This window comes from Manis javanica, chromosome 1 (genome assembly GCF_040802235.1).
Source record: "Manis javanica isolate MJ-LG chromosome 1, MJ_LKY, whole genome shotgun sequence".
NCBI lineage: Eukaryota > Metazoa > Chordata > Mammalia > Pholidota > Manidae > Manis > Manis javanica.
The window spans coordinates 181409787-181434697 of NC_133156.1; the positions used below are offsets into that span (position 1 = coordinate 181409787).

Genomic DNA, 24911 nt, shown 5'->3' on the forward strand with positions numbered 1-24911 from the left:
AGAGGCAGGCAGCCCAAGCCAAGTTCCCAGGAAATAAGGACAGCACCCCATGTCTGGGTTAACTGCCCCAGGTATGCCCCCAGGGCCAGCAAATGATGGAGTTAGACATGGGTCCTCTAGTAGAGGAGAAAAGATGCACAGAGAGAGGACAATCCATATTTTATTTGTATCTGCCTTTAACATAAACTCTCGGGGGTTCCTTCTCCACATCTACGGAATGGCAGTATGTTCTGGAGGGAGGAAGCATCAGAATGAGGACATGAAATTCTATAGAAGGTCCTGCTACCCCGGGAGAGGGGCATCTCTGTGGGCAGGAACTTGCACTGTGCTCCGTCCCCTTCAGGCCATCTGTGAGTCTATATCAGCCTTCTGATTTAACGCTAACGGACCCCATGGACTGGCCATGGGCAGGAGACCCAACCTCCTCTCTTCAGTGTTTCAGCTTCTTGTCCTGCTCTTCCCATCCCTCAAATTCTATTTCTGGTGAGACAGAACACCACAATCATACTTCTCTCTCCCCAGCCTCCTCTCAGCTCAGAGCGGTCACACAGACTTGTGAGAACTGGGAACTCCAGTGACCCACGGCCCTCACAGCTGGCGGATCTGAGGGCAGGATAGTAAACATGAGTGCTTAACTGGGTGAGGCAGAGCTGGCAGTGCCACTGGCAAGATGTGGGGAGGCACAGGGCTCCTGGGTGTGCCTGGAAGAAGGCGAGGAAAGCTCCAGGAAGCCGAGGATGTGGGCTTATTTGTCATAGAAGTCAACATGGGCTCCAGACTTGAACACATCCTCTTGCAGCAAGCTTAGCAGTTTCTGGGCTGATGCCCTACAATCCACAAGCTGTCCCTTTGTCTTCAGCTCCTGCAGACTTTTCCGTAAGTCTGGGTCCACGGAGGTCTCCCGGGCCAACTGCTGCATGTCTGTGTCCAGAGGACCTAGGGGATGAAGAGCAGGTGAGAGGACCAGGCTGAGGCAGGGGCCCCTGCTATGTGTATGGAGTTGGGTAGAGTCAGGTCTGGCCAGAGAGAGAACCTCATCTTGTCTGACAAGTGTGGTCAGAGTCACCAAAGGCTCCACGGTCACTAGCGAACTCCAGACTCAAATTCCAATGCCCACTGACAATGGTCTTTCCAGACCTCCATGTCTAAAACCAAGCTTATCGTCTCCTGTCCAACCTGTACGTCCTCCTGACTTTTCCATTTCTACTGATGAAGCACTCTTATGTAATCAAAACTTCTCTTACCTTTTCTTCCTCCCTCCTCTGCTCCCAGAGCCAACCGGTTACCAGGTAGGACCCTTCTACTTCTACACACCCTGATGATCAGGCCCTTAGACAGCCCTATATCCCTGCTTCAGGTCCTCTGTAACCCTGTTAAATTCACCTTGCTAAAACATCAATGGGGTAAGCAAAATGGTGGCATAGGAATTTCTGGCACTTTCCTCACCACAGGAACATCAGTTTGAACAACCAACTGCTCACAAAATTACAATTATAATAGCCAAGTATTCTAGGTTGAGAGATTACACTACTTAGGTAAGGCATAGATATAAGAAAGGATATATTGAGGAGTGTAGGAAAGATAGTCACACTACGCCCATGACCACCCTCTCAAGCCAGGCAGCCTAGTGCAGAGACACCCTCCTTGTGGAAGAGAGTAAAGTGAGTACCCAACTTTCCTGGGAGCCGAGAGCCAGCACACCCCAGCACCAGGCCCAAGGGGGCTCCCAGACTCAACTAAGCAGAAGAATCACTGAACTAGACAGGTCATTAGAAATCATCCATCAGAGGAACAAGAAGAAAAAAAGAATGAAGAGTGAAAAAAGTGAAGAAAGCCTATGTGAATAAAGGGGTACCACTAAAAGAAACAATCTATGCATTATTAGGGTCCCAGATAGAAAAAGGAGCAGAAAGAGTTTAAAGAAATAATGGCTAAGAACTTCCTAAATCTGGGCCCCTGGCTCCCATGAACCCAGGCCCCTAGTTTACCTGATGCCAGCCAGCTCAAACAGCCCCAGCACTCCCAAGTGTCTTCCACAGCACCAGGTAGCTCCTGCGGTACTAGGCTCCCATGAATCCAGGCCAACTCACCCTGGTGCCTGCTGGTCCTAGCTGCTCCAGCAGGCCCAGGCTCCCAGAGGGTCCCAGTGAATGCAGGCCCCTGATCCACTTCAGCACCAGCTGGCTCCCATGGCCTCAGGTGGCCCCCAATGCACAAGGCTTCAGTCAGGCTCCCATGAACCCAGGCTCCTGCATATCCCAGCACCAGCCAGCTTCCATGGCTCTACATGTCTCCTGTGGGCCCAGGCTCCTAGCCAAGCCCAATGTCAGAATGACCACAATGGACCATGAATCCAGGCTTTCGAACCATCCCAGCAATGGGCTGTCCAAAGACTCTGGTTGGGTCTGCAGCAGACATCACCAGACAGTCTACCCAGCATCACTGCAAGGGATGACTGGTAAGGGGTTTCGCCTACCAAGGTCAGCCTGTAAAGACTGGAAGAGGTGCCTGCTTCTTCGAATACACAGACACCAACACAAGGCCAGAAGGATCATGAATAATCAAGAAAAAATGATACCATAAAAGGAAACTAATAAAACTACAATGACTGGCTTGAAAGAAATGAAATCTATGAACTGTCTGACAAAGAATTTGGAATAATCCTCTTAAATAAGGTCAGTGAACTATAAGAAAACATTTAAGACAACTAAAGCAATTAGGAAAATAATGCATGAACAAAATGAGAAGTTCAACAAAGAAATACAAACCACTTAAAAAAAACCAACCAACCAAAATACTAGAGTTGAAGAACAGAATAACTGAAGTAAAGAATACTCAGTAAGAGAGTTCAATAGCAGACTCAACTAAGCAGAAGAATCACTGAACTAGACAGGTCATTAGAAATCATTCATCAGAGGAACAAGAAAAAAAGAATAAAGAGTGAAAAAAGTGAAGAAAGCCTATGTGAATAAAGGGGTACCATTAAAAGAAACAATCTATGCATTATTAGGGTCCCAGGTGGAAAAAGGAGCAGGAAGAGTTTAAAGAAATAATGGCTAAGAACTTCCTAAATCTGGGGAAAAACTTGTACACCTAAGTTTTGAAGCAAGTAAGGCACCCCAAAATTTCAGCCCCAAATGATCTTTTTTCCCAAGACAACAGAAGTAGAGAGTTTCATTGATGAATTCGTCTGTTTTTATGTTGATACCATACTGTTCTGATTACTATTGCTTTGTAATATAGTTTGAAATTAGAGGGCATAATACCTCATTTCACTTTTCTTTCTCAAGATTGCTTTGGCTGTTTGGGGTTTTTTTGTAGCTCCACACAGATTTTAGGGTTGTTTGTCCTACTTCTGTAAAAAATGCCACTGGAATTTTGATAAGAATCACATTGAATCTGTAGATCGCTCTGGAAAGTGTGGAATTTTAATATTAATTTTTGCAATCCATGAAAATTTTTCCAAATTTATTTTTATCTCCACTTTTTAAAATTTTTATTATCTTTTTATTTTTATCTTCTTCAATTTCTTTCATCAATATCAATGTCTTACAGTTTTCAGAACACAGGTCTCTTAACTCCTTGGCTACATTTATTCTTAGGTATTTTCTTCTTTATGATGCAATTGTAAATGGGACTGTTTTCTTAATTTCTCTTTCTGCTAGCTCACTAGTGTATAAAAAGGCAACTGATATTTGTGTATTGATTTTGTATCCTGCAACTCTACTGTATTCCTTTATTAGTTGGTAGTTTTGGGGTGGAACTTACGGTTTCCTATATATAATACTGTCATCTTCAAATAGAGACAGTTTTCTTTCTTTCCAGTTTGGATGCTTTTTATTTTTTCTTGCTTAGTTGCTCTGGCTTTGACTTCCAAAACTGTATTGAATAAAAATGGTAAGAATGACTCCCATGTTGTTTCTGATCTTAGAGGAAAAGCTTTCAGCTTTTTACTATTGAGTATGATGTTATGTGTGGGCTTGTCATAGACAACCTTTATTATGTTGAGTACATTCCCTCTACACCCACTTTATTGAGAGGTCTTTTTTTTTTTATCACAAATGAGTGTTGAATTTTATTAGATATTTTTTCTGATTATCTATTGAGATAATCATATGGTTTTTAGCCTTCATTTTGTTGATATGGTATATTGTATTGATTGATTTACCATCTTTGCATTCCTGGAATAAATCCCATTTGATCATGTTGATGATGGTGCATGGTCCTTTTAATATATTATTATATTTGTTTTGCTAATAATTTTGTTGAGGATTTCTGCATCTATGTTCATTAAGGATACTAGCCTATAATTTTCTTTTCTTATAATGTCCTTGTCTGGTTTTGGTATCAGGGTAATGCTGGCATCCTAATATAAGTTTGGAGAGTTTTCCCACCTTTACATGCATTCATTGGGAATGCCTTCCAACTGCTGATATGGAAGCAGCCCTCAAGGTCAATGTCCAGGTCAGCCACATCAAATAAAGTCATTTCTGGCACGCCACCAGAAAGGAATTGCTCCCTTCTTGAACTCTTTCAGGCACTTTCTGTTCTTGCTACAGGAACCACAGTACCTTTAATTTGGGAGTTAATGGGCCTCAGGGACAAAAAGTCAAGGAACCTCAGGATTGGAAAGAGAACCACCTCCTGATCCTCGAATTTTTTCAGCCATCTGTGCATTCCTGGTTAAGTGGAGACTTGCTACTTTTCCAAACAGCCCATTCCAGCTTTGGAAACCTGTTAGAACATTCTTCCAGAGAGTAAAATGAAAACCCAGCTGGTCACAGGGTTCATTTGGGTCCCAGGGACCTTGAAGAAAGTTCAATTTCCTCTTGATGCCTAGGGTAGCCCCATGAGTACTAACCAGTCACATGACATTCTGGAATCTGTTCCATTCCTGGTTGTGGTTTTCATTTTCTCACTTTTTTTTTTTTTTTGGTATCACTAATCTATAATTACATGAGCAACATTATGGTTACTAGACTCCCCCCATCATCAAGTCCCCACCACATACCCTACATTTTCTCACTCTTGACTTAGTCCTAGTCTGAACTCAGAGTTGGGTGCTGAGTTGAATGTTAGCTGCAAGAATAACTGTGTATATGTTAGGGAGAAAGGGAGCACTGGGTGAGCATGAAGAAGTAGAAAGAATGCCGAACATGAACTTGGGAGGCAAGGTTTGATACTGGCTTTGCCACATCTGGGCTTTGGCCAAGTCATTCTACCTCTGTGCCTCCCGAGTTCCAAGGGGAATAGAATATTGGATCTACTGTTAAGTTGCTCAGACATTATACAATGGCTATGGCAACACCTTCTAATCGCAGCAGCTTCAAGCCTAGAATAGAAAGAAGTCTCACTTTAAAGAAAGGGACATATGACACCATGGCAGAGTGATGAGAAACCATACCAAGTGTCACAAGCCCTCTACCCTTTACCTTTCGTGTGGACAGGGGCCCTGTATTATCTATCCCAGCACTGCGCAGTATTCTAGCACAGTTTAGCAAGGGATGGTCAGCATTCAACAATGTCTGTCTGCTCTTCATTCAACTATCATTCACTGCAGACTGACTCTGCAGTAGGGCACTTTACTAGGTGCTGTGGACATACAGGTGAATAGCGCATAGTCTCTGCCCTCAAAGCTTTCCTATCAAGAGAGGGAAGTAGAAAAGTGTACATATGAAGATAACACAGTGTGGCAAGTACTATATAACAACTGGAAGTGATAGCAATTGGACAATAGTTAGGGATCATTTTCACATATATTACTCATTCAGTCTGCCAGACTGCCCTGTTGAGACAGGTAACATCTTCTCTATTTCACATGAGGAAATAGGCAGACAGGCCTGGAATTCAAACCCTAATCATCTCTCAAACTAGTATCTCTGACTTCTAGCCCCATCCTCCAGTCAAGGCAGCTCCCCACTCTCTCCTTACCCTCTAACTACAAGTCCCTGCCCCTGCCAGCTCTAACTTCCTTGGAACCTGTATGTCCCTTAAGGAGTGATGGGTTATGATTTAGGGACAATATACTCTGTGGGTTCTTTCCTGGAGGGAACAGACTATGTCCCACCAGTTGGGGGACAGGATTGGCAGTAATGCAATTGCCACCTACCTGGGGCATAGCTCAGCACCCTCACACTAGGTTCCTCTGCGGCCAGGACCTGGAACATCATGTCCCGGGCAGCCTTCCCTGCACAATATAGTACCCATCCCTTGAAGGGCTGCAGGGCACACAGGGATGAGATGTTAACCACAGTCCTGCTGAGGCCAGGACTGTCTGGGAAGGTCTTCAGGATGCTGGAGGTCAGGCATAGCGTGGAGGTCAAGTTCAGAGCCCAATAGTTGTTCACTTCAGCTGGGTCATCCAGGTTCACGAAGCCTTTGGACACATCCCCAAGAGTGCCTGAAAAACCAGACCTTAGGAATCACACAGTGCAGTCAGGGCTTTCTCAGCCTCCTACCCTCTCCAAATTCCTCCAGACACCCCCTTCCCATCCAGACCTAGAGGGTGCTCCTTCTAGTGGTTCTGAAGATGCCTCCCTCTTCCCAGCACTATAGACAAAAAGACACATCTGGGGAACCACTCACCCAGCCTGCGGACAGCGAAGGCAAACGTCCTGCTTGTAACTGGGGGAGAACACTGGGGACCATTTCAGAAGAATTTACTTCTGCGGGGAGACTCCATGCCCTGACTCAGGCCGCCAGAGGGCGCCGAGTAAGGCGATCAGGAAAGTTCTACGAGCGTGTGGAAAACCTGCAGTGGGTGGCAGGCTTGAGCTGCCCCAACGACACCGGCTCTTCCTCCACATCTCAGATAAACAACCAGGTCTTTCGGGTGCCTTTTCTAACTCCTAGGGGTCAGCTTTACAGTTCTCAGCGATGGAGGAAATAAGAGGGTGGAAGAAAGGGGCGCTGGGCGGTATTCGAAACGCTCAAACCAAGTGTCCGCCCTCGCCTCCGTAAGTCTTACCCGCGTTGTTGATGAGCAGCAGTCGCTGCAGCCCCTCGGGCCCGGGTAACCCTCGCAGGGTGCCGAGCAGCTGCTGCACTCCGGCGTCGGTGCCTAGATCGACGGGCACTCGCACAACGCGCAGGCCAGACTGCTCGGCGCCCACCTCGGCCTCCAGCTGCCGCAGCGCCTCATCGTTGCGGGCGGTTAAGACCAGCAGGGAGCCGGGCGACAGCAGCCGAGCCAGGAGCGGAGCCAGGGCCCGGCCGAAGCCGCGGGAGGCCCCGGTCAGCACGCACACGGTGCGCCCCAAGACGCCCTCCTTGCGGCTGCCAGCCTCCATGCCTCAGCCAGCGGCCGGTGGGCGGGCGGACCCGAGGGCGGAAAGCGGACCCGGCCGCCAGGGGGCGGAGCAGTCCCGGCGGGAGGGGCTGCGGGGGGGAGCAGGCGGAAGCCCCGGCCCGCGGAGAGGCTTCCGGCCACGGCCGCCCGGGACTGGTTGCTTGGCGGCTGGTGGCGGAAGTGGAGGCGCGTAGCTGTCGGAGTGCACGCTAGGGCGCTAAACCGGAGGAGCTGGTATAGCCGCCCCCGCGGGAAAGCCTTTCCCCGGCCTGAGCCTGGCCTCATTCCTTGTCCCGCAGTCTCGCACCTTCAGTCCCCGGCGGGGACGTATTTTCCCAAGTTGTGCCCTCCTCCAGGTCAGGCCATCTTACTCCGTGCTGGATATTCCTGTACGTGGCCTGCAAAAGCCCCGAATGAAGGCCCTGTCATTATAGGGCTTGGGGAACTCACCGCCCTCTAGTTAACATGAGCTACCTCCCAGGGAACTACAGTCGTCCCTCCAAGTGATGTAAAAACCTCTTTTACCTTACTAGGCTCTGGGCAGCTTGGTGCGCGCCCTATTCCCTACCGCTCTGAGATTAATGTCTATTCCCGCCCCTGCAGGTGTGTGTGCCCAGGATTCTGCACCCACTCAAGCTACACTCTTCCTAGTTGGCAGTACCATCTACCCCCAGCTTCAAGTTTATGCAGACTATCACCTAAGTGTGTACTTCCAGCCTGTGCTTCAGAAAACCCACATTTCCATTTTTTTTCAAGGAGAGAGGAAAGATGGGAACGTTGGCAGACAGTTACAAATCTTTAAAAGCAGTGTCTTCAGACTTTAGCAAGGGCGGTAAGTAACCTCTGAACAGAATAACTCCTCACAGGGCTGTTCTCTCCCTTTGAGGGTAGAGAGCAAACTGGCCTTTCAAGGTGCCTGGAAAACTGCGTTTTGCCTCCTTGTGCTGTGGGCTATTATTACTTGCACAAAAACAATTTGGGAGGAAACTTTTATTTTGTCAGTATAAGTGCCTTTACCACAAACTTTTTGTAAAAGGTACAGTTCAGACTATACATCACTGTGGAACATAGTATAAGAACAAATCAAATTATCCTAATGTTGTTACAAGCTAAGACATTCAGTGCTATAGAGATGAAGTGTACATTCAAGGAAATTAAGGGGAAAGTATAAAATTGAATTTGAGTTGGAAGCCAGAAAATTGTAGAATTTATTGCAATTTCATTTATACAGTAACACCAAAAACATATTTTTCTCTTCTGAGTGCATTAGTTCTCCAGCACCCATAACTGACCTTTTTAAGAGTTTTCCTGCCACAATGGCAGAGATTAAAGTAGTACCCAGATAAAGTTTACAGTTGTGTTTTGTTTGGTCCAAATAGGGCTGTTTTTTTCCTTTTAAATTTGGGAGATTTTACATAGTATCACAATTTCCAGCTTCTTTTGAATAATGGAAAGGTCTGGCAAACTGGGTTCTGAATGAGTTAAGCAGCATCACCTCTTGGGAAGGAGGCTGGCTGGGTACTCCAGTTTGCCAAGACCCTTACCACCCACAGGTGTAGGCACTGCATTTCCTACTCTTGATGCAAAGCTGAATTCTCACCCAGTGGCGATGGTCAGAACATTTAATGGCCAGGGCTTTGTGCTGGAGAGGTGGGCCTGGGGAGGGGTGAGGAGAGTTTTGATATTTTAACACAGATAGGGTTCTTGTGTATGTGTACATGATTTAAGCTGCCCTGCTTTTTACTAACAATGGAAGATGAAGATTTATTTTTTAATTTTTTATTAAAGTATTATTGATATACACACTTAAGAAGGTTTCACATGAAAAATCAATGTGGTTACTACATTTACCCATATTATCAAGTCCCCACCCATATTCCAATGCAGTCACTGTCCATCAGTGTAGTAAGATGCCACAGATTCACTATTTGCCTTCTCTTTGCTACACTGTTTTCCCAGTGATCCCCCACATCAAGTGTACTAAATATAATACCCCTCATTCCCCTTCTCCCTCCCTCCCCACCCACCCTCCCACACCCCTCCCACACCCCTCCCCTTTCGTAACCACTAGTTCCTTCTTGGAGTCTCTGAGGCTGCTGCTATTTTGTTCCTTGAGTTTAGCTTCGTTTTTATAGTCCACAAATGAGGGAATCATTTGGCACTTGTCTTTCTCTGCCTGACTTATTTCACTGAGCATAATGTCCTCCAGCTCCATCTGTGTTGTTGCAAATGGTAGGATTTGTTTCTTTCTTATGGCTGAATAGTATTCCATTGTGTATATGTACCACCTCTTCTTTATCCATTCATCTACTGATGGACACTTAGGTTGCTTCCGTATCTTGGCTATTGTAAATAGTGCTGCAATAAACATAGGGGTGCATATGTCTTTTTGAATCTGAGAAGTTGTATTCTTCAGGTAAATTCCAAGGAGTGGGATTCTTGGGTCAAATGGTATTTCTGTTTTTAGTTTTTGAGGAATCTCCATATTGCTTTCCACCATGGTTGAACTAGCTTACATTCCCACCAGCAGTGTAGGAGGGTTCCCCTTTCTCTGCATCCTCACCGGCATTTGTTGTTCCTAGTCTTTTTGGTGTTGGCCATCCTTACTGGTGTGAGGTGATGTCTCATTGTGGTTTTAATTTGCATTTCCCTGATGATTAGTGATGTGGAGCATCTTTTCATGTGTCTGTTGGCCATCTGAATTTCTTCTTTGGAGAAGTGTCTGTTCAGCTCCTCTGCCCATTTGTTAATTGGGTTATTTGCTTTTTGGGTGTTGAGGCATGTGAGTTCTTTAAATATTTTGGATGTTAACTCCTTGTCAGATATGTCATTTACAAATATATTCTACCATACTGTAGGATGCCTTGTTGTTCTCTTGATGGTATCCTTTGCCATACAGAAACTTTTTAGTTTGATGTAGTCCCATTAATTCATTTTTGCTTTTGTTTCCCTTGCTCAAGGAGATGCGTTCAGGAAGAAGTTGCTCATGCTTATATTCAGGAGATGTTTGCCAATGTTGCTTCTAAGAGTTTCATGGTTTCATGACTTATATTCAGGTCTTTGATCCATTTCGAGTTTACTTTTATGTATGGCATTAAACAATAATCCGGTTTCATTCTCTTGCATGTAGCTGTCCAGTTTTGCCAACACCGGCTGTTGAAGAGGCTGTCATTTCCCCATTGTATGTCCATAGCTCCTTTATCATTTATTAATTGACCATATATGGTTGGGTTTATATCAGGGCTCTCTAGTCTGTTCCAGTGGTCTATGTGTCTGTTCTTTTGCCAGTACCAAATTGTCTTGATTACTGTGGCTTTGTAGTAGAGCTTGAAGTTGGGGAGCATAATCCCCCCAGCTTTATTCTTCCTTCTCAGGATTGCTTTGGCTATTCAGGGTCTTTGGTGGTTCCATATGAATTTTAGAATGATTTCTTCCAGTTCATTGAAGAATGCTGTTGGTATTTTGATAGGAATTGCATTGAATCTGTAGATTGCTTTAGGCAGGATGGCCATTTTGACAATATTAATTCTTCCTATCCATGAGCATGGGATGTATTTCCATTTATTGGTATCTTCTTTAATTTCTCTCATGAGTGTCTTGTAGTTCTCAGAGTATAGGTCTTTCACTTCCTTGGTTAGGTTTATTCCTAGGTATTTTATTTTTTTTTGATGCAACTGTGAATGGAATTGTTTTCCTGACTTCTCTCTCTGCTAGTTCATCATTAGTGTATAGGAATGCCACAGATTTCTGCATATTAATTTTGTATCCTGTAACTTTGCAGAATTCAGATATTAGATCTAGTAGTTTTGGAGTGAATTCTTTAGGGTTTTTTATATACAATATCATGTCATCTACAAACAGGGAGTTTAATTTCTTCCTTGTCAATCTGGATGCCTTTTATTTCTAGCGTGCCATGGCTAGGACCTCTAGTACTATGTTGAATAGAATTGGGGAGAGTAGGCATCCTTGTCTTGTTCCCGATCTTATAGGAAAAGCTTTTAGCTTCTCACTGTTAAGTATAATGTTGGCTGTGGGTTTGTCATATATGGCCTTTCTTATGTTGAGCTACTTTCCCTCTATACCCATTTTGTTGAGAGTTTTTTTTTATCATGAATGGATGTTGAATTTTGTCAAATGCTTTTTCAGCATCTATGGAGATGATCATGTGTTTTTTGTCCTTCTTTTTGATGTGGTGGATGATGTTGATGGATTTTCGAATGTTGTATCATCCTTGCATCCCTGGAATAAATCCTGCTTGATCATGACGGATGATCTTTTTTGAGGTATTTTTGAATTCTGTTTGCTAATATTTTGTTGAGTATTTTTGCATCTATGTTCATCAGGGATATTGGTCTGTAATTTTCTTTTTTTGTGGATTCTTTGCCTGGTTTTGGTATTAGAGTGATGCTGGCCTCATAGAATGAGTTTGGAAGTATTCTCTCTTCTTCTACTCTTTGGAAAACTTTAAGGAGAATGAGTATTAAGTCTTCACTAAATGCTTGATAAAATTCACCAGTGAAGTCATCTGGACCAGGGATTTTTTTCTTAGGTAGGTTTTTGATTACTAGTTCAATTTTGTTGCTGGTAATTCATCTGTTCAGATTTTCTGTTTCTTTCTGAATCAGCCTTGGAAGGTTGTATTTTTCTAGAAAGTTGTCCATTTCTTCTAGGTTATCTAGTTTGTTAGCATATAATTTTTCATAGTATTCTCTAATAATTCTTTGTATTTCTGTGGTGTCTGTAGTGATTTTTCCTTTCTCATTTCTGATTCCGTTTGTGTGAGTAGACTCTCTTTATTTCTTGATAAGTCTGGCCAGGGGTTTATCTATTTTATTTATTTTCTCAAAGAAGTAGCTCCTGCTTTCATTGATTCTTTCTATTGTTTTATTCTTCTCAATTTTATTTATTTCTTGTCTAATCTTTATTATGTCCCACCTTCTACTGACTTTGGGCCTCATGTGTTCTTCTTTTTCTAGTTTCAATTAATTGTGAGTTTGGACTGCTCATATGGGATTGTTCTTCTTTCCTCAGTGTTGACGGCTGCTGACTGATCAGGATGATCAGTTTGCTGAAGATTGGGGTGGCAGTGGCAATTTCTTAGCTTTAGATGACAGTGAAGTTTGCCTGATTGATCGACTTTTCCTTTCATGGACGATTTCTCTGTTGTATATGATGGCATTGGTGGCATTTTACCAACATGATAACTTCTTTCAAAATTGGAGTCAGTCTTCAAACCCTGCTGCTGCTTTATCTTAAGTTTATGTAATAATTTAAAAAATCCTTTGTTGTCATTTCAGCAATCTTCACAGCATCTTCACGGGGAAGTTTCCACCTATAGAAGCCATTTTATTAGTTCATCCATATGAAGCAGCTCCTTATCCATTCAAGTTTTATCATGAGATTGCAGCAATTCAGTCACATCTTCAGGCCCCTCTTCTAATTCTAGTTCTCTTGATATTTCCACCACATCTGCAGTTACTTCTTCCATGGAAGCTTTGAACACCTCAAAGGGTTGGAATCAACCTTTTGCAAACTTCTGTTAATGCTGATATTTTGACCTCTTCCCATGGATCATGAATGTTCTTAATGACATCTAGAATGCTGAATCCTTACCAGAAGGTTTTCGATTTTCATTGCCTAGTTATATCAGGGGAATCACTTTCTAAGGCAGCTATAGCCTTATGAAATGTGTTTCCTAAATAATAAGACTTCAAAATCAAAATAACTCCTTGATCCATGGGCTGCAGAATGGATGTTCTGTTAGCAGTCATGAAAATAACATTAATCTCATTGTACATCTCCATCAGAGCTCTTGGGTGACCAGGTGCATTGTCAGTGAGCAGTAATATTTTGAAAGGAATCTTTTTCTGAGCAGTAGGTTTCACCAGTGGGCTTAAAATATTTAGTAGATCATGTTGTAAACAGATGTACTGTCATCCAAGCTTTATTATTCCATTTATAGAGCACAGGCAGAGTAGATTTATAGCATAATTCTTTAGGGCCCTAGGCTTTTTGGAATGGTAAATGACCACTGGCTTCAACTTAAAGTCACAAGCTGCATTAGTCCCACACAAAGTCTTGGGTAGAGACACCCAGAGAATCAGATGGATTAGTGGAAGAACAGAGGGATGACTAGGTGACTAGATACATGCTAAAGCAGTTATAATAAATTGTTAACAGTAAAATATAGCAATTCCATTCCTAGATATCTACCCAAGAGAAATGAAAACATATGTCCACAATGAGTCATTTGAAAATGTTCACAATAGCCCAAAGTTGGTAATAATTTAAATGTCCATCAACTGGTGAGTGGATAAACAAAATGTGGTATATATTCATATGATGGAATGTACTCAGCAATAAAAAGGAACAAAATCCTGATGCATGCTACAACATAGGCAAACCTCATGGAAGAAACCAAATACAAATAACTACATATTGTATGATTCCATTTATATGAAGTTTCTATAAAGAGCAAAACAATAGGGACAGAAACCAAATCAATAGTTATCCAAGACTGAGGGTGGAAGCAAGAATTAGCTGCAAATGGCATGAAGGAACTTTTGGGGGATGAGAGAAATGTTCTAAAACTGGATTGTGGTGATGGTTGCATAGCTGTAAGAGTGTTACAGTTTTAGATCTTAAGTTTAAGTTAATTCATTTTGAATTAATTTTCTGAATTATTTTTTGTATATGGTGTGAGGTAAAAGTCCAACTTAATTTTTTTTTTCTTTTTTGGCCTGTAGATATCCTGTTTTCCTAAAATACTTTGTTGAAGAGACTGACCTTTCTCCCATTGAGTGATCTTGGCCACCCTTGTCAAAAATCAACTGGCCATAGATGGGAGGATTTATTCTGGCCTCTCAAGTTTATTCCTTTGGTCTATATATCTATCCTATGCTAGTACCACACTGTTCTGACAACTGTAGCTTTATAGTAACTTCCTTTAATTTGTTCCTTTTCAAACTTGTTTTGGCTATTCAGGGTCCTTTGAAATTCCATGTTAATCTTAGGATGGGGTTTTCCATTTTTGAAAAAAAAAAAAAAAAAGGCAAAAAAATGCCATTGGGCTTTTGATATGGATTACATTGAATCTGTATATAAGTTTTCCAGCCCATGAACATGGCATGTTTTTCCAATTTTTTAGGTCTTCTTTACTTTCTTTCAGCAATGTTTTGTAGTTTTCAGTGTGTATCCTTACTTAACTTTATTTCTAAGTATTTTCTTTTTGATACTATTTTAAATGGAATTGTTTTCTTAATTTCCTTTTTGGACTGTTCATTGCTAGTATATGAAAATGCAGATTAGTTTTATGCATTGATTTTGTATCCTGCAACTTGGCTCACTTCATTTATTAGCCCAAGTGTGTGTGTGTGTGTGTGTGTGTATGTGTCTGTCTGTCTGTATTCTTAGGGTTTTCTACAGATAAGATAATGTCTTTGTATAGAGATTAACTTTACTTCTTCCTTTCCAATTTGGATATCTTTTATTTCATTTTCTTGCCTAATTGCTCTGGCTAAAACTTCCAGTACCATATTAAAGAGAAGTGGTGAAAACAGGCATCCGTGTCTTTTTCCTGATGTTAGGGAAGAAGCTTTCAGTCTTATACCATTAAACATGGTGTTAGCTGTGGGGCTTTTTTTGTATATGGCCTTTATCATGTTGAGGAAATTCCCCTCTATTCTTATTTTGTTGAGTGTTTTTATCATGAAAGAATGTTGGGTTTTGTCAGATAATTTTTCCATACCAGTTAAAATGGTCATGTGGGTTTTTCCCCTTCATTCTATTAATGTGGTATCTTACATTGATTAATTTTCATATGTTGAACTAACCTTTTATTCCTGAGACAATTCCAGTTGGGCATGGTTATAATCCTTTTAATGTGCTGCTGAATTTCGTTTGCTAGTATTTTGATGAGATACTTGCATCTATATTCATAAGGGATATTGGTCTACAATTTTCTTCTAGTGTCTTTGCCTAGCTTTGGTATCAAAGTAATAGTAGAACAACACAATTCCAAGGTAATAGGAGAGTAACACAATTCCAAGTTTGACTTAAAAGATAAATACTCTTTGTGTTGTATGCAGAGAAAGACAGAATATTTTATATTCACAATTAGAGAATACCTGTTTTTTAATTACCCAAAGAGCATTTATAAAAGTGCATCATATATGTAAAGATCTCTGTAAATTACCCAAATTCTCTTAAGAAAATGTAACAAAATAAAAAAAGTCCTAAAATGATTTTTAAAAAATCACTTGAAATTCTAAAACCACCTTTCCAAGACACTCATTTCAAAGAAGAAATAAAAATCTATTCATAAAATAGTAAGTGAAAACACTACTTAGTATGCTAACAAAACTCTTTCTTAGAGGAAAATTTATATAATTAAATATTTTTTATTAGAAACCAAAAAAGAAAAACTAAATATTCACTTTATATTAGTTAAGGATCTTTGCAAAAACACAGAAATTAACTCAGATAAAACAGAAAAAAATAAAATTTTGGTCCAGTTCACAGCATTGAAAGAGAAAGCGGAAAAACCAGTTCCAAAAGGGGCAGGAAACCCACGTGGCTCTGGGGTTGCTTCCTGAACCATATAACAGAAAGCAGTGAATCAGCTATAGGATGAATCAGCTACTAGATGAATCAGCTACAGCTGTTTCCAGTCTTATCATTTTGCTTAAGATTTTGTTGCCATGGAGAGAACATAAAATTGGCCTAGGTCAGGTTTCATGTCTATTTTTTAATCTAGAAAACTTCAGTGAATCTTCATTCATCTTTCACCAAATAGTTTCCAGTAGGGAAAGGTTAGTTCCTCAAGAAAAATTAGGGTAGTTTATCAGAAGAAGGGGCAATTGATATGGAATAGCAAAAACAAGAAATTGTCCATTACTCATTTTCAGGAGCTAGATTTTTGCTAGAATGTTCACTATAGCACTTATTTATAGTACCAAAAAGCTATGAGTTCTCAGTGTTAACTGAATGGCTAAATAAAATATAGCACAGTTAAGATGGTCTATGATGCAGCCATTACATAATCATGTTTTGGATTAATATTTAAAGATTGAAAAAACTCACTGTGGAAAAATAGAATAAAATGTTTATGTAAAGACACTATGAATTAAGTTTAGTTTCAAAGTTTTATTTATGTATGTAACCAATACCTGAACAAAATGCACCAAAATACAAATTCTTTGTGTGTGCGTGTGCCACATCCTAATACCCGAACCTATGAAAATAACTATATTTGGAAAAAAGATCTTTGTAGATGTAAATGTAATTAAACTAATGATTTTGAGATGAGATTTTCCTGGATCATCCTCAGAGGCCCTAAATTCAATGACCAGTGTTGTTAGAAGAGAAGAAGAGAAGACACAGAGAAGGCCGTGGCCATGTGAGGACAGAGATCAGATGATGCAGCCACAAGCCAAGGAATGCCTGGAGCTACCAGAAGCTGGAAGAGGAAAGAAATCATTCTCTCCTGAAGCCTCTGAAGGGAGTGCAGCCCTGCTAACACCTTGATTTTAGAATTTTTCTCGCTAAGTTGTTTTAAGCCACCCAGTTTGTAATTTGTTACAGTAGCCTTAGGAAACATATATATGTGTGTGTGTGTGTGTGTGTATATATATATATATATATATATATATAACAGTAATCTCTCTATATATAGGTAGATAAGGTATATTTCCCTAAAATTTCTATTGAAAAGTATACTGTTTTAAAATGTGGATACAGTGTCCTCCCTTATCCACGGTTTTGCTTTCATGGCTTCAACTATCTGTGGCCACCTGCAGCCTGGAAGCAGATATCTGCCTTCTGACAAAATGTTATAAGGTCAATAGCAGCCTAAGGCTAAGTCACAATGCCTAGGTCATTCATGTCACTTTATCACGCAGGTATTTTATCATCTCACATAATCACAAGAAGGGTGAGTCCAGTACAATAAGATATTCTGAGAGAGAGAGACCACATTCACACAACTTTTATTATAATATATTGTTATAATTGCTCTGTTTTATTATTAGTTATTGTTAATTTTCTACTCTGCCTAATTTATAAATTAAACTATCATAGATGTGTATGTGTAGAGAAAAAACAGTATATATAGGGTTCAACACTATCAAGTTTTCAGGCAACTAAAACTTGCCTGGAAGTTTTAGGGGGTCCTGAAACACATCCCCTGCAGATCACGGTATAAAGAAGGCTCGCAAATTTAATGTCAGACGAAATAAGACTTAAGCAAAAACATTAAATGTGCCTATATTCTCATGGGCAAATTCTCTGTAAGAATGCTGACCACTGTGACTCAGGGAACCCCTCCAGCCCATTGTCCAGTTCACTGTTTTGAACGCCTAGGCCCTTGTGCTGTCTTCGCACATCCTTTGGGCATCTATTTATGGCTCCTTCCCACCTCCTTCCTTTTGCTTGGGTGTTGGGCTTGGCTGGGTGGACTGGTTTCTGGTTGCATCTCGCTGGTCTCTAACACAGCCTTGGTTTCTGCCCTCTCTGACCCTAGCATTCAGCATCCTGGATCCCCACTTCTCTGGGTAGGGGGAATCAAACATTCACAAACAACGGCTATATCCGCCTTTCAAGTGCTCATAGTACACGTGGAGAGATAATGAGTAAAAACCGACAGTAACACCCGCGTCACGTGTGAATTCCGATACAGCGTTAGCGCAATGATTGTTTTCTACTCTCTTAAGGGCTACGATAGGGATTAAAGTTATCTTTTAGCCTGATTACCCAACAGAGCAGACGCCATCTAACCGGGCAGATGCGGCGAAGATGAGCTCTCTTGAGAGTACCAGGCAGGGAGAGGACCTCTTGCAACAGTATCATCATCCAAAACCACCAGCAGGTGGCGCCAATTTGCCACCGAGACTTGGCGGCTCCAGTCCGTGCAGCTTCAAGGCGAGCACCAGGATTAGACGCTGCGTGGCTCCCTGGAGAAGGGCTCTGCCTTCTGCTTTCTGCTGACAGGGTAGAAACTCCCCAGGAGTTGGGGTATGATACCCCCAACCCCACCCCTCCTTAAGGATGTGAGATCTCAAAGTAGAGATTCTCTGGGAAGTTCGGAGAGGCAGCAAGCTTTGCAGAAGTCAGCCCACAGCAGCCTAGGTGGTGTCAAGACTGTCAAGGGACTAGGGGACCTGAGTATGCAAAGGTGGCTGGACGAGGGCTGGCAGAGTGGAGGCGCCTTTGAGGTCTGGGCCAGAAGTGCATGTACCAAAACTGGGAAGTGTGGGAAACAGGCCATTAAACTAATGTCGGCTTCGTCTATGGCAGGTGACAGGCCTGGGAGGGGAAGATGATGTATATCTCAAGGGATGTCAAAGTGGGCAGATATTGGCCACAGAACATTCAGATGAACCTCCCTTAATGCTACAAAGGTTCCCCCTTACTTAGATGCAGGCACCTGCCAGAGGGTGGGAAGGGAGAAAACCATAACTGAAAATCTTGAAAAGCTAGAAATGAGTTTGCCTCGAAGTGACTAATATTTGTGTGGTTGGAGGATTTAAATTTTTAATAGCTGGTAGGAGTAATAGTCAAAATACAGGAAAAATTTTGTAATAGAAAAGGAAGGTTATATTTTGTTCTAGCAAACCTGAATCTGTGGCCCATGAAATGCTTGTCAGATACAAATATTGATAAAAATTGATTGTATATAAGAAATCTTAAAAATTTCCCAAAGCAGAAATTGTGCCTTTTGTAGCCCCATTGTAAAAAATAAATATGTCAAAGCAAAACAAGAAAGCTTAGGCATTTGGAAATCATAAAAGGGGGGAAATTATCCTAAATAACCCTAGAGTCATGGAGAAGTCAGGATTATAATATCAAATTATTTAGAGAAAGAATAAGTAAGAAAATACAACATACCAAGTCTAAGATATATGGACAAAGCTGTGGTTTCAGATATAAATTCACAGCTTTAAATGCTTTTGTTAGCTAAAAGAAAGAATTAACTAAATATTCTACTTAGAACTTCAGAAAAACAAACAGTTCTTTAAAAAGGAATAAAATAACTATGAAAACAAACTAATTAGAAAAAAGAACAGAGTTATTTTTTAAAAACTAGGGGACAAACTATGAATTAAAGAGAAAATGCAAAATTCACACCTCTTAGCACTTAGTCATCTGTCTCAGCAGAAGGTCCCTTCCTCCCTCCAGTTTGCCCACTGTGCCCCTCCAAGGAGAGTCACAATATACCCTTCCTTGAAGGTGCTAGCTCATCGCACAAGATCTAAAGTAACTTTTAAAATCCTGAAGTGCCCATACCTACAGAGCCCAGAAGAGATAGGGGAACGGTCCTCCTTGAGGATGAGAGCAAGACGATGTGAGTGACTCTGACCCATGGAAAATGCTTACACCTGTGTGTGTGTGTGTCTGTACAAGGGAGGATGTGTGTTGTTTTCTTTCAATCTAAGAAATATTCTCAACTGTTGAATCTTAGTCTCAGAATCCAATCCCAACAGAGGAGTACATATTTTATGCATTCCACATACATTATAAACCAAAGTGATGGGTGCATTATAAACAAAAGATTTTGAATAATTCAAATTGTGCTCCCAACATTTCAAAAAGAAGAAAAGGCTTCCAGGAGGGAACTACCCCGATTTCAATCCTCTTTGTCCACCTCTTTCATTCATCTGTAATAACTGACCACCATATACCAGGGATTCAGGGACAGTCATTATTTCAGTCAACTTCTCACTGTGTGGGAGGTACCATTACTATTCCCACTCAGTCGTAGGATTACAGCGGATTACACAGATGGATTACAGCGACTTGTCTTGCACTACACAGCTAGCCCAATGCAGAGCCTAAATCAGCTTAGTGTAGCTTCCAAGACACTGTTCTTATCATTATGCTATGAAAAGCATTACAAATACTTTTATAATGAAAGTATTTTTAAGTATTTCTAAAGTACTTCTTTCTCCCATGCTTTTAAAAGTATCTTTTCTCTGTTCTGGTTGTATGCACGTAAAAAATAATACGTATGCCTGCCTTGGTCTTTTTTGGCCCTAGGTATGACCTGAATCAGAAGCCCAGTGTAACCCAGGACCTGGGACACTGTGTGTGGTATGACTGCCATAAGGTGGTAGCAGAATCTGAGGCTTTTCTACTGAAATAAAGTCCAGACTCCTTGCCTTGCAAGAATCTGCCCAGGTCAAGGAGCCCTCCTTATTCTCATAACCTTTTGGTCTCTAGTCTGGCCTCAGAATCTGCTTTTCATCATTCTGCAATGCTGCTTCTCATAAGTGAGCACACAACATGGGCTTGCCTTAAAACACCACTTTTGTTAACACACAGATAATTTTCTGTACTTGAACCCTATTCAGGCTATAACTTACATGAAACAACTACCCTTATACTAAGTGTTGTAGAAATTTAGTTTTGCAAAGTGTTTATTTTGACTTGTTAATACCGTAAGATTTTCCTGATTTGCCATCACATCGTGTTTCCTAAACTTTGGCATCTAGCCTCAAGCAAAATCCATGGACTCTCAGATCTAGCTAAATCTGAGGGTCGGAAGAACCTCCCAAGTGTGAGAAGGCTGAAGGACTCCTGGAGCTGCCCTGGCTTTGCTGAGGTTTGGTAGACTTGACTCTATCCACTGTTATCATCTGCTCTTCTGAGACCTGGCATGAGTTTGTAGTGGTATATGCCTTTTCTTTTCTTTCTTTTTTTTTTTTATTAAGCTTTCATTAATATACACTCTTATGAAGGTTTCACATGAATAACATTGTGGTTACTACATTCACCCATACTATCAAGTCCCCCATGTAGTCACTGTCCATCCATGTAGTAAGATGCCAGAGTCACTACTTGTCTTCTCTGTGCTACACTGTCTTCCCCATGAACCCCCCACACCATGAGTGCCAATCATAATGCCCCCCAATCCCCTTCTCCCTCCCTCCCCACCTGCCCTTCCCCACTCCTCCCCTTTGGTAACCGCTAGTCCCTTCTTGGAGGCTGTGAGTCAGCTGCTGTTCTGTTCCTTCTGTTTTGCTTTCTTTTTATACTCCACAAGTAAGTGAAATAATATGGTATTTGTCTTATTCCAACTGATTTATTTCAATGAGCATAATACCCTCTAGCTTTATCCATGTTGTTGCAAATGGTACAATTTGTTTTCTCCTATGGCGGAATAATATTTCACTGTGTATATGTACCACATCTTCTTCTCCATTCATCTACTGATGGACACTTAGGTTGCCTCCATGTCTTGGCTATTGTAAATAGTGCTGCAATAAACATAGGGGTGCATATGTCTTTTTGAATCTGGGATCTTGTTTTCTTTGGATAAATTCCTAGGAGGGGAATTTCTGGGTCAAATGGTATTCCTATTTGTAGTTTTTTGAGGAATCTCCATATTGCTTTCCACATGGTTGAGCTAATTTACATTGCCACCAAAAGTGTAAGAGGGTTCCCCTTTCTTCACATACTCAGCAACATTTGTTGTTCCTTGTGTTTTCCTAACTGGTTTTCCCAACTGGTACCATCCTAACTGGTGTGAGGTGATATCTCATTGTGGTTTTAATTTGCATTTCCCTGATAATTAGCGATGTGGAGCATCTTTTCCTGTGCTTGCTGGCCATCTGAATTTCTTCTTTGGAGAAGTGTCTGTTCATATCCTCTGCCCATTTTTTAATAGGGCTATTTGCTTTTTGGGTGTTGAGGCATGTGAGTTCTTTATATATTTTGGATGTTAACCCCTTGTCAGATAGGTCATTTACAAATATATTCTTTCATACTGTAGGATGCCTTTTTGTTCTGCTGATGGTGTCCTTTGCTGTACAGAAGCTTTTTAGTTTGATGTAGTCCCATTTGTTCATTTTTGCTTTTGTTTCCATTGCCCAAGATGTGTTCAGGAAAAAGTTGCTCATGTTTATATTCAAGAGATTTTTGCCTACTTTTCTTCTAAGAATTTTATGGTTTCATGACTTACATTCAGGTCTTTGATTCATTTCAAGTTTACTTTTGAGTATGGAGTAGCCAATAATCCAGTTTCATTCTCTTGCATGTAGCTGTCCAGTTTTGCCAACACCAGTGTTGAAGAGGATGTCATTTCCCCATTGTATATACATGGCTCCTTTATCGTATATTAATTGACCATATATGTTTGGGTTAATATCTGGGCTCTCTATTCTGTTCCATTGATCTATAGGTCTGTTCTTATGCCAGTATCAAATTGTCTTGACTACTGTGGCTTTGTAGTAGAACTTCAAGTCAGAGAGCGTACTCCCCCCAGCTTTATTTTTCCTTCTCAGGATTGCTTTGGCTACTTGGGGCCTTTTGTGGTTCCGCATGAACTTTAGAACTATTTGTTCTAGTTCGTTGAAGAATGCTGTTGGTATTTTGATAGGGATTGCACTGAATCTGTAGACTGCTTTAGGCAGGATGGCCATTTTGACAATATTAATTCCTCCTGTCCTTGAGCATGGGATGTATTTCCATTTATTGGTATCTTACTTAATTTCTCTCATGGGTGTCTTGCAGTTTTCAGGGTATAGGTCTTTCACCTCCTTGGTTAGGCTTATTCCTAGATATTTTATTTTGTCTTCCTGATTTATCTTTCTGCTGCTTCATCATTAGTATATAGGAGTGCAACAGATTTATGTGTATTAATTTTGTATCCTGCTACTTTGCTGAATTTAGTTATTAGTTCTGGTAGTTTTGGGTTGATTTTTTAGGGTTTCTTATGTACAATATCGTGTCATCTGCAAACAGTGGCAGTTTGACTTCTTCCTTACCAATCTGGATACCTTTTATTTCTTTGTGTTGTGTGATTGTTGGGGCTAGGACCTCCAGTACTATGTTGAATATAAGTGGGGAGAGTGGGCATCCTTGTCTTGTCCCCAATCTTAAAGGAAAAGCTTTCAGCATCTCACTGTTAAGTATGATGTTGCCTGTGGGTCTGTCATATATGGCCTTTGTTATGTTGAGGTACTTTCCCTCTATACCCATTTTGTTGAGAGTTTTTATCATGAATGGATGTTGAATTTTGTCAAATGCTTTTTCAGTATCTATGGAGATGAAAATGTGTTTTTTGTCCTTCTTTTTGTTGATGTGGTGTATGATGTTGATGAATTTTTGAATATTGTATCATCCTTGCATCCCTGGAATAAATCCTACTTGATCATGACAGATGATCTTTTTGAGGTATTTTTGAACTCTGTTTGCTAATATTTTGTTGAGTATTTTTGCATCTATGTTCATCAGGGATATTGGTCTGTAATTTTCTTTTTTTGTGGATTCTTTGCCTGGTTTTGGTATTAGAGTGATGCTGGCCTCATAGAATGAGTTTGGAAGTATTCCTTCCTCTTCTACTTCTTGGAAAACTTTAAGGAGGATGGGTGTTAGGTCTTCATTAAATGTTTGAAAAAATTCAGCAGTGAAACCATCTGGTCCAGGAGTTTGTTCTTAGGTAGTTTTTTGATTACCAGTTCAATTTCCTTGCTGGTCATTGGTCTATTCAGATTTTCTGTTTCTTTCTGGATCAGCCTTGGAAAGTTGTATTTTTCTAGAAAGTTGTCCATTTCTTCTAGGTTATCCAGTTTGTTAGCATATAGTTTTTCATAGTATTCTCTCTTAATTCTTTGTATTTCTGTGGTGTCCATAGTGATTTTTCCTTTCTCATTTCTGATTCTGTTTATGTTTGTAGCCTCTCTTTTTTTCTTGATAATTCTGGCTAGAGCTTTATCTATTTTGTTTGTTTTCTCAAAGAATCAGCTCCTGCTTTCATTGACTCTTTCTATTGTTTTATTCTTCTTGATTTTATTTATTTCTTCTCTAATCTTTATTATGTCCCTCCTTCTACTGATTTTAGGCCTCATTTGTTCTTTTTCTAGTTTCATTAATTGTGAGTTTAGACTGCTTATATGGGATTGTTCTTCTTTCCTGAAGTAAGCCTGTATTGCAACATATTTCCCTCTTAGCACGGCCTAGTGTTGAGTTGTTTTCATTTGTCTCTATATATTGCTTGATCTGCTTTTATTTGGTCATTGATCCACTGATTATTTAGGAGCATGTTGTAAAGCCTCCATGTGTTTGTGGGCTTTTTTTTTCTTTGGATAATTTATTTCTAGTTTCATACATTTGTGGTCTGAGAAGCTGGTTGGTACAATTTCAGTCCTTCTGAGTTTACTGAGGCTCTCTTTGTGGCCTAGCATATGATCTATTCTTGAATATATTCCATGTGCACTTGAGAAGAATGTGTATCCTGCTGCTTTTGGATGGAGGGTTCTGAAGATGTCTGTTAGGCCCATCTGTTCTAATGTGTTGTTCAGAGCCTCTGTGTCCTTACTTATTTTCTGTCTGGTTGATCTGTCCTTTGGAGTGAGTGGTGTGTTGAAGTCTCCTAAAATGAGTACATGGCATTCTATTTCCCCCTTTAATTCTGATAGTATTTGTTTCACATATGTAGGTGCTCCTATGTTGGGTGCATTCATATTTATAATGGTCATATCCTCTTCATGGACTGACCCCTTTATCATTATGTAATGTTCTTCTTTGTCTCTTGTTACTTTCTTTGTTTTGAAGTCTATTTTGTCTGATAAAGGTACTGCAACACCTGCTTTTTTCTCCCTATTATTTGCATGAACTTTTTTTTTCT

At 40.8% G+C, this 24911-nt stretch overlaps 1 protein-coding gene and 1 long non-coding RNA gene across 3 annotated transcripts; one reads left to right on the top strand and one right to left on the bottom strand.

Moving 5' to 3' along the window:
- Window positions 1-142: 142 nt before the first annotated feature.
- SPR (sepiapterin reductase) lies at window positions 143-7372 on the bottom strand. Its single transcript, XM_037027246.2, has 3 exons — window positions 6968-7372; window positions 6110-6400; window positions 143-936 (listed from the first exon to the last, which is right to left on the bottom strand). The coding sequence occupies exons 1-3, from the start codon at window positions 7287-7289 to the stop codon at window positions 746-748; spliced, it is 804 nt and encodes a 267-aa protein (XP_036883141.1). The 5' UTR covers window positions 7290-7372; the 3' UTR covers window positions 143-745.
- A 28-nt stretch (window positions 7373-7400) lies between these two features.
- Window positions 7401-19224, top strand: LOC108386898 (uncharacterized). 2 transcript variants are annotated; one of them, XR_005063712.2, is made up of 3 exons: window positions 7401-7522; window positions 7892-8120; window positions 16617-19224. It is a non-coding gene; the product is annotated as an uncharacterized lncRNA (long non-coding RNA). The 2 variants fall into 2 exon arrangements; XR_005063711.2 differs by lacking the exon at window positions 16617-19224 and adding an exon at window positions 14035-14929 and having other exon boundaries at window positions 7402-7522.
- Window positions 19225-24911: the final 5687 nt, after the last annotated feature.